At 34.2% G+C, this 16957-nt stretch overlaps 1 protein-coding gene across 4 annotated transcripts in view; it reads left to right on the top strand.

Moving 5' to 3' along the window:
- Positions 1–16957, top strand: part of LOC150094547 (ribosome biogenesis protein WDR12 homolog) — a 98679-nt gene that overhangs the window by 31029 nt on the left and 50693 nt on the right. For all 4 annotated transcript variants that reach the window (XR_016550247.1, XR_016550246.1, XR_016550248.1 and 1 more), the window contains exon 5: positions 10000–10115. Coding sequence is in view for 1 of the 4 variants with exons in the window: in XM_090412156.1 (XP_090268282.1) it covers positions 10000–10115 (116 nt within the window). In the remaining 3 variants the exon portion in view is untranslated. The remainder of the gene's footprint in view (positions 1–9999; positions 10116–16957) is intronic.

Here is a 16957-nt window from a genome sequence, read left to right as displayed (position 1 = left end):
AGAAATACACTTTTTTTTTTTTTTTAATTTGATTTTTATGGGGCAAAGACATCAAAAGTACTGTGCCAGGACACAGATCACAGCAGTACATATGGTAATTGGTTAGTAGGACAATCACAAAGATCCATTCTCTTGGCAGAATTCAAACCTGCAGCCTCTTATCTGGAGAATGGATACGCTAACCACTCAGCCAACCAGGCTGGCCTACACAACAGAGGAAACAAAGTTGACATTGTTGGCAGTCAAATGAATAAGTGTATATGAAATAAGAGAGAAATTAATTGAAACTCTAAATTATGTGTATACAAGACCCTCGGGTTAGAAAGAGACCGTTGAAAAATTAAAGGAGTGAAGAAAGGGAATCAATGGTAAAATCATATTTAAAATTAAGATATTAGGAAGGATATTGACTTTCTGAGTATTTGGCAATGTGTAATAAGAAGTAATCTCAGGTGATATTGTGATTTAAACAAAATTGGAGAGGAAAGCTTAGCAAAATAGTTGTTTAAAGATGGGGAGGGGAGGGGGGCAAAAAAAGGAAGACCAAGATCTAGGCAAATATATGCAATTAGAAGTGCCATAAAAGATGGAAATATGTGACAGTATTGGAGTCCTGACATATATGACTAATTTTGAATTAAATTGCTTATAGGAAGGTTAATAATAATGTAAACTTGACATATAGCACCATCACAGTTTATTTACACCCCTTGAGGATATATACGCTAATGTTCATAGAAACTGCATCACTTTACATAAATATAGTTTTTAGTAGATAAATAGTCTTTTTCATTAGATATTTTGTTGTATTGTATCTAACATATTTCTGTATAATGCAATAGTTGCTGCTATTGCATCAGAATTTTTTATGCTACAAATAAACAGCAAGAGCTAGTTTTCACATTTTTGTGTTGAGATTGCTATGGCTACATGCAGTTACACCTCACAGAAAAAGCATGATTCAAGCTTTGAATAGATATGGCTATTGAAATAGCTAAAATAGTATCTTGTAGTCAGTCTGACGTGGTACGACTGCTGTCAAAAGTGATGGAAACTGGATCTGCTGAAAGGAAGAAAGTCACTGTTTACACTGTGCCAAGATCGAGTTGTAAAGCAGCTCTGCCTCAAAAATTGCCGCGCATTGTCCAGAGAACTGAAACAGGACTGGGAAGAACAAATGGGAGTTGTGGCAAGCTCTGTAAATGTCAGGAGAAGACCCATTGGATAGGGACTAATAATCAGGTGCTCTAAAAAGAAGCCCTTGTTAAACAAAAAATGAGATTGGCTTGGTTAAATTGGTGTAAAGAGCATGCCAAATAGACCCCTGATCACTGGAAAAGAGTGATTTTTTCTGATGAGAAAAAGCTTTTCCTGCAGGGCACCAGTAGCAGACAGACAGTTTGAAGATGATTAAGAGAAAAATTCGTCTCTGATTGGCATCAAGAGTCAAATTCTCAGCCTGTCAGATGATTTCACAAAAGGTTCAGCGAATGCAACAGTATATATGTTACGGTTAAAGTGATAAATCCGGTTGTTATTAATAATTACCGGTTAAACTGAATAATTTACAAGAATTAATCACTTTAACCGGTTAAAGTGAATAATTCCTAGAGGAGTCTGGTAAATGTAATAAAAACATGTTTATAGGTTTTCATTCTGAATAGAAATTATAATAACAGCTTAGGTTAGGTTAGTTTATAATGAAAAAAGTAAAAAAAGTACTTATTTTGCACTCAATGAAATCGGAAATCATTATAAACTAACCTAACCTAACGTTTATTGGTTAGGTTAGTTTAGTTTATAATGAAAAAAGTAAGGAAAGTACTTCTTTTGCACTCAATGAAATCAGAAATCATTATAAACTAACGTAACCTAACCTAACCTAAACTAACCTGGATGTCGCATGTCAAACCAGAGTGTAGTTGTAGTTTGTTGTGGGCAGATTAATGGGGTTGAAAGATAAACGTTGTTGTGGGCAGATGAATGGGGATAATAGATAAACGTCGTTGCTGTACCTCTTTCCTCATCAATGGAGAAAAACACTGATCAGTTCCTCTCTGATTTATCTATTATCCCCATTTATCTGCCCACAACAACTTTTATTTGTTATCCCTCATTTATCTGTCTGCAATCATTAAGCTCGACCCACAACAACGTTTATCTTTTATCCCCATTAATCTGCCTACGACTACACTCTGGTTCAACATGTGACATCCAGGTTAATTTAGGTTAGGTTAAGTTAGTTTATAATCATTTCTGATTTCATTGAGTGCAAAAGAAGTATTTTCCTTACTTTTTTCATTATGAACTAACCTAACCAATAAAGTTTAGGTTAATTTATAATAGGGATCCCAGACGTCCCATTTTTGGCTAATGCATCCCGTTGTCCCGAGAAAACTCTTTGGGACAGCTTTTTGTCCTGTATTTTAGAGTTCAAGACTGAATAACAAAATCGATGAGTTAAAATTTCTATTCTATTACAAACATTGCTCTCTGTCATTACAGTCATTACATAATAATAAGTAAGAAACCATTTGAAGGCAACTTAAAGTGGCTTAATGAAAATATGTAGCCTAACAATTTGATTTACTATTTGTATGAGTATAAGTAAACAAACACTTTCCAAGTGTTTGTTTACTTATACTTAGTAAACCTTACCACACAAACACTTGGAAAGTTAGAATCATTTTGTAAGACTGGCATATGTGATGGATGCGCATACTAAACTTTCACCCTCAGTCATAAGTGTCCCGTATTTTTTTCCAATGTATCTGGGATCCCTAGTTTATAATGATTTCCAGCTGATAAAGGTTAGGTTATAATGATTTCCAACTGATAAAGGTTAGATTAGGTTAGTTTATAATGATTTCCAACCAATAAAGGTTAGATTAGGTTAGTTTATAATGATTACCAACCAATAAAGGTTAGGTTAGTTTATAATGATTTCCAACCGATAAAGGTTAGTTAGTTTATAATGATTTCTGATTTCATTGGGTGCAAAAGGAGTACTTTCCTTACTTTTTTCATTATAAACTAACTTAACCTAAGCTGTTATAATTTCTATTGAGAATGAAAACCTATAAACATGTTTTTATTACATTTACCAGACTCCTGGGAATTATTCACTTTAACCGGTAATTATTAATAATAACCAGATTTATCACTTTTACCGTAACACATATACCAGAAAATTTTAGAAGAATTGCTGCCTACTATCTGAGACCACTTTACTGTAACAATGAACTGCATCTTTCAGGATGACTCTGTCCCTCGTCATTGGGCAAAAAGTGTAAGTAATGCTATTGTAACTCTAAAATGTACCATACGAATTGAGTTTAGTAGTCAAATAGAGCTTTTAATTTTTTTTTGTTGCAGGTTAATAAGCAGCTTGAACACTCGATTCAGCTACTACCGTAGCCAGGAAATAGCCCAGATCTCAACCCCATTGAGAATTTGTGTTACCAAATGGAGACTTAAATACACAAGAAGAAGCCGAAAACACTTTGGGGAACTCCAAGAAGCCATTATAATGGTATGGAAAACCGTGAATTTACAGTTGCATCCATGAGGAAATCGATTTTCTCAATGCCCTACTGATGCCAAGCTATAATAAAGGCAAGAGGAGGACTCACGAAGTACTAAACAGCAAAAAGCAAATTTTTAGTTTTGAATGTTAGTAAAATTGTAGTTGAACTAAATTTTGATACCAATATTTGTTTTTCTAGTGAAAATATCACTGTCCACTCCATTTTGAAATATTTGTCAAGTCTGTTGTCATTTTCTACTTATTATTGTTATATGGGCATCTCCATGGAGTCTGAAGACTCATTGCAGGAGACCCAATCTATCATATCTCTCCTTTAACCCATTAAGAGACAAAGCACTCACAACTGACTGGCAAACCATTCCACTCATTCAGAATTCTCGAAGCAGAAAATCTAGTCCTTACGCTCCTACTAACTACACCTTTATTAAGCTTCCAGGGATGACCCCTTGTTCTGGTCCCTCTAGTCAAGTACTGAAACATTTCCCATGCATTTATCCTATAAAACCCTTTAAGCAACTTAAATGTTTCTATGATATCCCCTCTTTTTCTGAAATCAACCAACTTCTGCAATCCACACACCTTCAATCTATCCTCATAGGGAACATTCCACAGGCCAGTCACATTCTTGGTCACTTGCCTTTGAATCCTCTCCACCGCTTCCTCATCCCCAAAAAACCCAGGGGACTAGACTTCAGCACATTCATCGTAATCCAGATATGGGTGTATCATGGCCTTAGAAAGATGAGTAACAACTTTCTTATCTCTACTTATTAATGTGTTCTTCAATAGCAAAGTAATCATATGGGCTGCCTTAGCAATATGTCCCTCTAAACTTTAACTGTCTGTCTACCACCACCCCTAAATCTCTAGCTTCATCTATTTCCTGGAGTACAGTGCCATCAGTGTGACACGTGGCTTATCTCAAAATGCATAACGACATTTCTCGATGTTAAACTGACACCTATTAACTTTTGCCCATACTGACAGCCTATTTAAATCATCCTGCAAGCTTTCCACATCACCTTGATTAATTATTACTCTACCTAATTTTGCATCATCAGCAAACAACTGAATATTTCCTTTCAGGTTATTTCCTATATCATTTATATACAAATTAAACAGCAGTGGTCCCATCGCTGAACTTCGCAGCACACCACTAGTCACCTGCTTTTGCCTCAATTCTGCCACTCTATATACCACTTTTTGATATCTTTCCAGCAGCTACCCTCTTATCCACTTAACCAATGTCTTATCCTTCCCCCCATTTGTTCTAATTTGCGTAACAGAGTTTCATGTGTTATTCTGTCAAATGCCTTTGCAAAATCATCATGTAGCCATTTCCTTTATCCAACTCAGCTGTTACTCTATTATAAAAAGTTAGTAAATTACTAAGGCATAACTGACCCTTCACAAAACCATGTTGACCCTCATACAGTATCATATTTTTATCTACCCATTCTTGAATTCTCTTTTTTTACCAATTTTTCTAGTACTTTTACCACTGTGCCTGAGATACTGATTGGTCTATAATTTGCTACTGGAGTCCTAGAACCTTCCTTATGCAAAGGAATTATTTCACCCTCTTTTCACTCGCTTGGAATTTTACTAGAGATGAGGGCTTAAGTGTTAAGAATTATGTCACATCTTGTACTAAAAAGAGCCAAATATTAATCAAAAATAAAATGTTGATTACTTTATTATCTATGATGATTATTGTGTTATTATTCCTTTTCAAATAGGCATTCAAATTTAATTATGAAAAACATGTTTACAGCAGCTGATTCACTTTCTATGAACATGAGTGTATGAGGAATATGATGATGAAGAAATGGTTAGTTTGTTGTAACATGCCACTGCCAATAAGATATGCAGAGGGAGGTGGCATAGAATTTTTCATAATTTCAACATTTACCCTGAAATCCATATCACTGATACATGCTTAATACTCATCATAGTAATTAGAGAAAGGAAATAATAATAATGATAATTATTATTTTGGTAACCTCCATCAATTCAACAGATTCATTGTGGGAGGCTCACTCAATCAGCAACATGTCTATTATAATGAGCTTTAAAGTTATTTACACTACCTGCATAATTGCACTCCAGCAGTGCATTCCACTCACTAACAACTTCATGTAAAAAGTGTACTCCTCACATCCTTCTTCACCACTTCTTTATACAACTTCCAGGGATGACCTCTTGTTCTTCCCATCTTAACATCCAATCTTTTTATAATTCCTTCTGTATTAATCTGATAAGATTCCTTAACAACCAACTTGAAGATCTCTATCTCTTCTCTTTTCCTCTTATCCACCAAACCTTTGTACATCATGAAAATTAAACTAAAGTTTTACTTTAACGTGGTAGTTGTTTCCATAATTTTCATGATGTATTCTGATCACCGTGTAAGCATGAAGGAAAGGACACCAACTTCTGTATTTCACATTCCCTCAAATGCTTTTCATAACCAACACTCCAGAGTCTTGAAACATTTTCGTCATTCGTCTTTGGATCCTCTTTCTACATTACAGTGAAAACTAGGTGACCAAATCTGAGCACAATAGTCCATGTGTGGTCTGACCAATGCCTTATATAGAGGCACCACCTCCTTACCCCTACATATCAATGTGCATTGCATGATGTTCTTGGAACTTATGTCCACTGTCTGCAATCACTCCAAGACCCCAAATCTTATCCACTTCCTGAAGTACAACTCTGCCAATACAGCACATAACCTTATATCTCTGTATCCCCAAGTGCAACACCTCATCATCATCAAATTCCTGACATTTCATTTACCCTCAAGAGGTGTACAGGATATGATAGTACTACATGAAAAATTTACATCATTACTAACTTCCTACCTCAATTTTCTGCCAAATCAATCTGTTATCTGTCAAAGCTAGAATGATGTCAGATCTTATATTTATATATATCTGTCTTCTAAGGCACTTTTTACCATATCAATCCACCTGTATCTTGGTGTTCCTCTGAGTCTTTTTCCTGCAAACCTGACAGAGAACACTTGTTTTGCTAATCTTTCCTCGCCCATTCTGTTTAAGTGACCATACCACCTGAGATTAGCTCTGCTAACGCATTCCTGGATGCTGAAGATGTCAAGTTCTTTCCTAATATCCTCATTTTAAATATGATATTGCCATCTGTTCATGCCTCTACTCTTTCTCAGGACTCTCATATCTGCGGCATCTAGTCTGTGGTCATGTTTTTTACTTCTGATCCAGTTCTCAGATCCATAAGTTAAAATTGGTTTGAACACTGTCTTGTATACAGCTAATTTAGTGTTTTCACTAATTTCTCTCTTATTCCATTTAAATTTATTCAGTTGACTTCCTACCATACAAGCTTTGTTAATTCTGTTATCTATTTCCATATTTAATTTACCATCTTCACTAAAAATCGTGCCTAAGTAGCTGAAATGTTTTACTTGTTCTATAGGTTCTCCATTCACAATGCAGCTGATATTTTCAATGCTTCTGCCTATTTTCATTATCTTTGTCTTGTTATTGCTGACCTTCATACCATATCTATCACAACAGTTATTCAATTTAATCAGGGAAACTTTCAGGCTTGTAGATGATTTATTTAGAAGTATAACATCATCTGCATAAAGCAAGGAGCTGACATTAACATCTCCAATTTTGATATCAGGTTTAATACCACATTCCTTCATAATGTAATCCATATAGATAATGAATAACAGGGATGATAATGTACATCCTTGTCTGTCACCAGATTTAACATTAAACCATCTCCCTGTACTTGCTTCAATTCTGACTGCTGACTTTCAACTCAAATAAAGACTAAGTATTGCTTGATATAATGATCCACTGACACCATACAACTGTAGCGTTTGAATAGCTTCTCTCTTGGTACCTTGTCATATGCTTTTTCCAGATCTACAAAACTTAAATACAGATCTTTGTTATATTCTCATGACTTTTCAACTATTTGTCGTAAAGTGAATATCTGATCCTGACAGCCTCTATTTGGCCTGAATCCAGCTTGTGCTTCTCTTCCACAATCCTTCTCAACCGTTTCTCAAGTATACTGGCATAAATCTTACCAGGAACACTCAATAGGGAAATAACTCTGTAATTCTCACAATCAGTTTTATTTCCCTTTTTATATATGGGTACTATGAGAGCTCTACTCCAATCATCTAGAATTCGTCCTTCTGTCCAGGCCCTCTGAACTATGCAGTGTAGCCACTGTAAAACTTTTATACCTCCATACTTGAGCATTTCTGGTCTGATATCATCTACTTCAGCTACCTTTCCACATTTCAGACTTTGATGGCTTTTTCTACTTCAAGCATGGATATGTATTACTGATTGTATGCCTGGTCAGTGTTTTTTATCACTATGCTTTCATCACTGCTAGTTTCATTTAGCAATTTTTCGAAGTAATTACTCCATACTTCAAGGATATCTTTTTTCTCTGGTTTTCATATCACCCTTGTCATCTCTTATTCCTTTTACAGCTCTCTTTCCTCCATTTCTGAGCTTCTTCAACAACCTCCAGAATATCTTGCCACCTTCTTGATATTTATTTTCTATGTTCTTACCAAAATCTTCCCATGAAGTTTGTTTAGCTAGTTTTACACACTGTTTAGCTTTCTTACATTTGTCTCTGTATTCTCTAAGAGCACAAGCTGACTTATTTGCCAGGAACATTTGATATGCTTTCTTCTTTTCCTTCACTGCCTCTGTAACTTCTTGTGTCCACCAGCGAGTTCTTCTGATTTTTCTGTCCTTGCAGACAACTTCACCATATGCCTCTCTGGCAGAATCAATCAGTGTTTTCTTCAGAGCTTGCCACTAAATCTCCAAGGTTTGATTCCTGTTCTCAAACTCTTTCATTTTTTCTTGAATAATGTTTGTATATTTTAGTCTACAGTTCACATCTGAGAGCTGCTCAACTTTTATTCGTTTTAAAACTTTCTTACATTTTCTTCTTTTCAATATGAAATTCAATTTTATCCTACTTAAGACTAAATGGTGATCACTTCTAATTTCAAATCCTCTGTACATTCTAGTGTCCTGCACCAGAGAGAAAACATCACTATCAACAATAATATAGTCAATGAGACTTATTCCTTGCCTCTTCTCTCCATGTGAATTTGTGCACATTTTTATGTTGGAACATGGTGTTAGTAATAATCAGTCCATGTCCTGAACAGAAATCCAAATATTTGGCATTATTATTAGCTTTGTTCTTTTCTCCAAATTTTCTCAAAATATTTTTGTATGTTTGACAATCATTTCCTACTCTTCTATTTAGATCCCCAACAAGGACCAACTTTTCATTTTTCATTGTGTCAGTTGCTTTTTCTAAAGCCTCAAAAAATTCCTTCACTTCTACTTTAGGAGAACCTTGCATTTATTAATATTAAAACTGCAATTCCACTCTTTGTTAAAGCTAAAAGTCTATTCAAATCTTCGTCTAGTGAATTAAAATCAGCACTGCTCCTGATAATTGTGCCTAACTTTGCAGCATCGGCAAACATTTGAAGATCTCAGTCAACCCACACGAAATATCATTAACAAATAAGTTTAATAGGACGAGTCCAAAAACAGAGCTATATCATTTGCTATGGTTGCTTGCTCTGCTACCATAACTATCAACCACTGTCAACCTGCCATAATTATTTTTCCTCTTGTTTGCCACAATGCAGAAAAATTCCCTTGGATTAGCTTTGACCTGACTGACCAATCTCCTCTCATATTCTACGTTTTTAACCATGCTTGTCACTTTTCTGGCCTGTAGTTTATATTCTTCATGCATCTGTCCACTGCAAACTGTTGTACTACCTCCATAACTTCTTTTGTAACACTGATTGCTTGATTTAACTGTTCAATCATTTCTTACTCTGTTTATTTGCTGAGCTCTTGGTATGCACTGCTTTTGTTAGCTACTGCCTTATCATCTCCCATGCACTGTCTACATTTTTTCTATTCAGTTGATCAACCCAAATAATATGCATATTTGCATTTGTAGGCAGAATCTGAACAGAGTTCTAATGTATCATTTTTGGCAGGGCACGCACTATTCAATGATTAGAATCACTTAAAATTGGAATGAATTTAGTTATAGTTAAAATATTCAGTATAGTCTTTTAAAAGTATGGTTTAACGCAAGTTTTGAAGTTCACATTTTGCTATTTATTGATAACAATAATTATTATTTAGTAGATAATAGGAACAGGCTGAACTGTACTGTGGAGCACAATGTACAGTATCGATTTTTATAGCACATATCTTACTGATGTAACATGTTACATGTCATGATATACCAGATGATGAACTGTGGTAGATTCTTAAGCACTGTAGGAATTAATTTATTAGAAGTTTATTGTGCAAATTTATGTGTCAGTTTTTAAGCAGCTGCTGAATATAGTTACTGAATATATATATAATATTTTATCACAGGATTCTTACTGGCTGCTATGATAATACGCTACATATTTGGACATTAAGTGGTGAGCACAAACTCACAATTCCTGCTCATGAAGATGCTGTTCTGGCTGTTGCATGGATTAATCTAAGTTAGTTGTTTGCTGTTTTACATATTTTTTTTTTTAAATATTAATCATTTAAAAAAAAAAACTATCTTTACTTTGTTTAACAAACTGTTAAACTATGACTAAACTGATTTGCTCTGTAAATACTGCAGATAATTATAGAGAATATTAACTTAGAGTAAGTTCATTTAACACAGTAAAATGCCAGTTTTGCACTTTTTAAGGGGACTCCTTTAAATGCCAAATCAAAGAAAACTGAAATATAACAAAACTAGAACTGAATATATAACAAAACTAGAGCTATCAAAAATATAACATGCATGTTTGAATGTAGTTTAGTCTTCATGAAATTTCACATTTACCTGAACATAACGTACACGTTCAGGTAAGACGTGTTACATGATTATAAATATTACACTTAAATATTTATAATCATGTAACACACATTAGGAACGTAACTTTAGTGAAGTCATGTGGTACATCTATGAATTGTGTTCAGCTATATAACAACCAGTTTGAAATAGTGCATTTTTAAGTGGAACTATTTGTAACTGGTGGCAGGGAAGGATACCTTCAGGGGATAAGAAATTCCGGATTCTACTATAAAATGTAAAATTAGATAAGTCTTTATCCCTACATTTTCCATGCCATGTTAGGGTCATTGGCCTGTGTACTGCTAAATAACTTGGATTCTTTAAATCCAATTACAGTAAAACCCTTTTTTTACACTTTCCAGGGGACTGATGAAAACAGTATAAATAGCAGGAAATGTAAAAAACATTTAAAAAAAGGCTTCTATATACTAGATTACAAAATTTAATAACTAACTGAAAATAAATGAATTTACAATCACTTACATTTATCTATTTAAAAAAATCTTTAATTGTGATTGTTTTTGCTTTTTCTGCACTCATAAGTTCCACTTGCCTCTCCACAGTGCATAAGGCATAAATGCCCCATCGTCTTCTGATGCACTTGCAATGTACTGCCTCAAAACAGAGATAACTTCCATTGCTTCTTTACTAGTAGGGACAGTCGGTTCTTGATCACAGTCTTCTTCATCATCAAGGTGGCCAGTTTGCCTCTGCAGGATGAAAAACACTTAGTTTCCAGGAGGAAAAACCATACTACTCTGCATGAGACCAATCAACCTTCAGTTAAAATGACCTAATGAAGGTTCTGCATCCTAGATGAGGTTTAAACCCATGATTTTTCTTAAGAGCATTGTCAAAACTGAATGAGCTACAGAATAAGTCTTGATACTTTGGACTAAATAACGAAGTGCAAATTTGTGGAAAACCAACTTGTGGATATGTAAAAATTTGTTAAGCTGTTAAACTCTCATTGGTTGTGACCATACAGAAAGCATGTAATTCAAAGAAGTTTTGCTCTTTTCAACTTTAGCTGACAAGAATGGTAACTCAGAGATGCTATGTTAGCATTGGTGACTGAAACCAGTTAGATGACTACTATTTGATGTTAATGATATTTCATATGGTAGAGGTGTATCCAAACTTTCTCATTTCATAGTGTGCCCTTAGTGTCTCAGTAATTTTTTTCATGGCACCACTAAGTCAAAAGAAATATCTAACAGTTTACTCTATTAAGTAGTTAGGTTTTGTAGCCATTTGAAAATAATACACATAACTTGAAAGAAAAAAAAAAACGTTATTTTAATTATAATTACTAATGGAATGTGTGAGTGTGCCTGTTCAGCTTGCAGCTGCTGAAAACCCAGCTTTACAAAGATATGACATCACAAATAGAATTAGTATTCACTAATATTGAAACTGTGAACTACCTTGAGCTACTACTTCACCACCAGCTGACAGATGTCAAGTATCACTGTGTTTTCCTTAAAAAATTTAAAATATCCCATGCTGCACAGTTTGGAAAACACTGTTATATGATAATCATAGCAGCCACATGAGTTATACCAATCTTTGTTGATCAAATAGAGTAAAATGAAAAATCTGGATATTGAGAAAAAGATAGTCAATGAGTAAAGGCATACAAAATGTAACACTTAACCAAATGAAAAAGACAAAATAAAAAGAATATTAATTAGTATAGTGTTTAGAACATATATATTGGAAGGCTCAAGTGTTGAAAAATATTTAACATTGTCAAGGGACTTGTGTTGACACCATGGGAGGAAAAGCTTTTGAAATGTGTAAGCTAACAATCGGTATATTTGACAGAAGGAGAAAATGAAGTTGGATTTATATTGGGTTACAACTAAAATAGTTGTAACTGTATATATTAATGACATGAAAGGAAATTATACTATTGGGGGAAAAAACTGTTGGTAATACATTTTTCATAGCCTGGTGTAACCTCTATATATCTTATGCATAATAAAAATTACGTTTTATCATTAATTAGCTTCTTCCTCTCCCTTGCAAATAAAAGTGACTTAGCTAGTCTCATATTGAGATGAATGGCTTTCCCCTGTCCAAGAAATGACCTGGTATAAATTTTTATTATTAATATGTTCTTTTATATCAGTCTGAGATGAGAGATTGATTGCACATTAGTGCCATCTGTAGACATCATGGATTGGGAAGAGTGTGTTGATGCCAATTTTTAGGGAACACTATGTAAGGAAGATTGTTCTATAGAATAGTACTGAGAAGAGTGAAATAAGAGAAGCTGGTGTTTGCCGGATGTATAATTGGAACTGAACGGATTGATATTGGCTACATGCTGCATATGCTTTTAAAGAAACACAACCAGATGCTGTTTTGGGAAAATTTTGAGAAAAAGAGTAGAGCTAATAATTATAGGTACTACCCCCAAAGCATGATTTGGCTGAATAAACAGTTAGCAATAGTTTGCTATTTGGCTGTAGCATAGTGAATTAAACATTAAACCTTTTGAATAAATTTTGCAACAAAAATTTTTGAACAAAACCGCATTAAAAATTGATTTTATAACAGATTATAAAAAGATTTAAAAAAGTGCATGATAATACTTCACCTAAGAATGTAACCACATTAAAATTCAAAACTAAAATTTTATGTTCCTTAAATTTAATAAAAACTGCCATTTAATTTGACAAGGAACATTTTCCCATATACAAAACAGAAACCCATATATGGTACTAATGTACTATAGGTTGATCAACCAACCTCTCGTGTATTGGCCCAACATAAAAAAAAAAAAAAAAAAAAAAAATGTAACAGAATCAAAATATTAACAAAACCTGATTTAGAATTATTATATGCAGAATAATTATGGATTTAATAATCAAAATGAAGTCATGATAAATTTGTGACCTAGGAAAAGCAATTTTTTTCTAAAGTCTACTTCTGGTTTCTTCATAAATATTTCAGGCTTCTGAAAAACCTTCGCTGTATAAAATTATCAGATCTTATATTTCTATCTTCTAAGGCACTAGAAGATATCGTGATCTTCCTCTGGGTGTTTTTCCTGCCAACCTGGCAGAGAACACTTCTTTTGCTAATCTTTCCTCTTCTATTCTGTTTAAGTGACCTTACCACCTGAGATTAGCTCTGCTAACACATTCCTGGATGTTAGCAATGTCATGTTCTTTCCTAATATCCTCCTTTTTAATTTGATTTTGCCATCTGTTTACACCCCTGATCTTTTCTTAGGACTCTCATATCTGTGGTCTCTAGTCTTTGGTGAAGTGTTTTATTTCTAACCCAGCTCTCAGATCCATAAGTTAAAATTGGTTTGAAGTACTCAGCTAAATTAGTGTTTTGACTAATTTCTCTCTTATTCCTATAAATTTATTCAGTTGATTTCCTAACATATACCAGCTTTGTTGATTCTGTTGTCTATTTCCATATTTAATTTACCATCTTCACTAAAAATTGTGCTGAAATGTTTTACTTTTCTATAGGTTCTCCATTCACGATGCAGTTGATATTTTCAATGTTTCTGCCTATTTTCATTGTCTTTGTCTTGTTATTGCTGACTTTTATACCAAATTTATTACAACAGTTATTCAGTTTAGTCAGGGAATCTTGCAGAACTTGTACTGGATTTATTTACAAGTATAACATCATCTGCATAAAGTAGAGCTGAGATTAACATCTCCAATTTTGATAACAGGTTTAATACCACTTTCCTTCATAATGTACATCCTTGTCTGACACCAGATTTAATATCAAACCATCTTCCTGTACTTTCTTCAATTCTAACTTCTGACTTACAACTGGACTGACTTGATATAATGCTCAATTGAATAACTTTTCTCTTGGCACCTTGTCATATGCCTTTTGCAGGTCTACAAAACTTCAACAGATCTTTGTTATATTCCCACGATTTTTCAACTATTTGTCCTCAAGTTGGAAATCTGATCGTGATAGCCACTGTTTAGCCTGAATCCATCTTGTTCTTCATCAGGCTTCCCTTCCACAATTCTTCTCAACTGTTTCTCAAGTGTACTTGCATAAATCTTACCAGGAACACTTAGTAGGGAAATATGCCTGTAATTCTCACATTTAGTTTTATTTCCTTTCCTTTTTGTATATGGGTACTATGAGAGCTCTACTCCAATCATCTGGAATTTGTTCCTCTGTCCAGGCCATCTGAACTATGCAGTGTAGCCACTGTAAGACTTTTATACCTCCATACTTGAGTATTTCTTGTCGAATATCATCTACTCCTGCTGCCTTTCCACATTTCAGGCTTTTGATGGTTTTTTCTTCTTCAAGTATGGAGAAGAAAAAGCCATCTGTATTTCTGATTGCATGCCTGTTGAGTGTTTTTTTACCACAGTGCTATCACTGCTTCTTTCATTTAGCAACTTTTCAAAGTAATTCTCCATACTTCAAAGATATCTTTTGCTCCAGTTTTCATGTCACCTTTATCATCTCTAATTCCTTTTATAGCACTCTTTCCTCAATTAGTCAGCTTTTTCAACAAACTCCAGAATATGTTGCCACTTTCTTGATATTTATTTTCTATGTTCTTACCAAAGTCTTTCCATGGCTTTTGTTTAGCTAGTTTTACAGTGTTTAGCTTTTTTACATTTGTCTCTGTATTCTCTAAGAGCAGAAGCAGACTTATTTGCCAGGAACTTTTGATATGCTTTCTTCTTTTCCTTCACTTTCTCTGTCAACCATGGAGTTCTGATTTTTCTATCCTTGCAGACAACCTCACCACATGCCTCTCTGGCTAAATCAATGTTTTCTTCAGGATTTGCCACTGAATCTCCAAAGTTTGGTTCCAGTTCTCAAACTCATTCATTTTTTCTTGAATAACGTTTGTGTATTTTAGTCTATAGTTCACATCTGAGAGCTGTTCAACTTTTATTCGCTTTAAAACTTTCTTACATGTTCTGCTTTTCAATATGAAATTCAATTTTATCCTGCTCAAGACCAAATGGTGGTTACTTCCAATTTCAAATTCTCAGTACACTCTGGTGTCCTGCACCAAGGAGAAAACATCCCTATCAACAATAGCATAGTCAATGAGACATTTCTTATTCCTTGCCTGTTCTCTCCATATGAATTTGTGCACATTTTTTGTTGGAACATTGTGTTAGTAATAACCAGTTCATGTCCTGAGTAGAAATCCAACAGATATTTGTCATTATTATTAATTTTTCTCTTTTCTCCAAATTTTCCCAAAATATTCTGTATGTCTAACAATCATTTCCTACTCTGCTATTTAAATCCTCAACAAGGACCAACTTTTCCTTTTTTTGTTGTGTCAGTTGCTTCCTCTTAAGCCTCAAAAAATTCCTTCACTGCTACGTTAGTAGAGCATTCTGTGGGGCTATAGGCACAAATAAGGCAATTTATATTGTGGAGCTTACTTATTAATATTGTAAATCCTTCATCTTGAAGAACTGAGTGCGATGAGTATTGCACGTTATCCAGTGCAATCATTTTAGGTGTGGTGAAATGTAAAGATTTTGTGCATTTACCATCTGCATTCCATGGGGGGGGGGCTTCCCCCCTCAAAAAGGGGGAAGACTAAAAAAATTTCAAAAAATCTTTTCCTAATTAAAAGTCTTTTTTTTTTCTTTTTTTTTTTTTTATTTATGTTGTGTCGTATCTTCTATTTCTATACTACTTATGAATTAGCGGTCACATAAGCTGGGAATACCCTCTGGCCATCGGAAAATCACGGCTGTTATGAACGCAAGGCTAACGAAGTAGTGCTCGGGCGATATTTTGTTTGTCAGAGCCTGCCAGAGATCACGGGTATCATGTATTGGCGAACACTGCAGATGCTCAGTAATAGGTCGTATGCAATGCGTAGTGTGCATTCTCAAATCGTCTACTCAACTCAGCCCCTCCCCCCGATTAAATCTTGAGTACTCGGCCCCCTCCAAGATTAAATCCTGAGTGTACCACTGCTATGCGTGCATTTATGTGATTGATCATAGATCTATATGAATTTTTTCTGTACACCTTGAAATATTTGAAGTTGGCATATTTTACATTTTGAAAATTTTTAATCTTCACATAAATTGTAAAAGTTCTAAATATTGCACTTTTTATTATGCATGGCCAAAACTGCACTCTTTTTCAGTATTTTAAGACTGTATAATTTAAACTAAAGTGAAAACAAAGACAACATCAAAGAATCTATAGCAAATGAAACAAGTCTTAGCATGTACAAGATTAAGGAGTAACTTTTCAAAAACTCACTGTCTTTTATTACTGTGATTTGTTATGATTTTTTCTGTATTAGCCAACCACATACCAAATCTTTCTTCTGTTTATATCAAAATTGGATACATTAATCTCAGCTCTTTAATTTATACAGGTCAAGTTATAATCCAAAATAAAGCCAGTGAAGTTTGCAGGATTCTGTAATTAAATTGAAGAACTGAAATAAATTTGGGTCAAAAATCAGCAGTAAAAAAAAAGATACTATGAAAA

The sequence above is a fragment of the Typopeltis vanoorti genome, chromosome 22 (genome assembly GCF_054136105.1).
Source record: "Typopeltis vanoorti isolate ZY-2024b chromosome 22, IOZ_Tvanoo_1.0, whole genome shotgun sequence".
NCBI lineage: Eukaryota > Metazoa > Arthropoda > Arachnida > Uropygi > Thelyphonidae > Typopeltis > Typopeltis vanoorti.
Note: the sequence above shows the minus strand (reverse complement) of the source record. Positions and strands in the feature narration are given on the sequence as shown.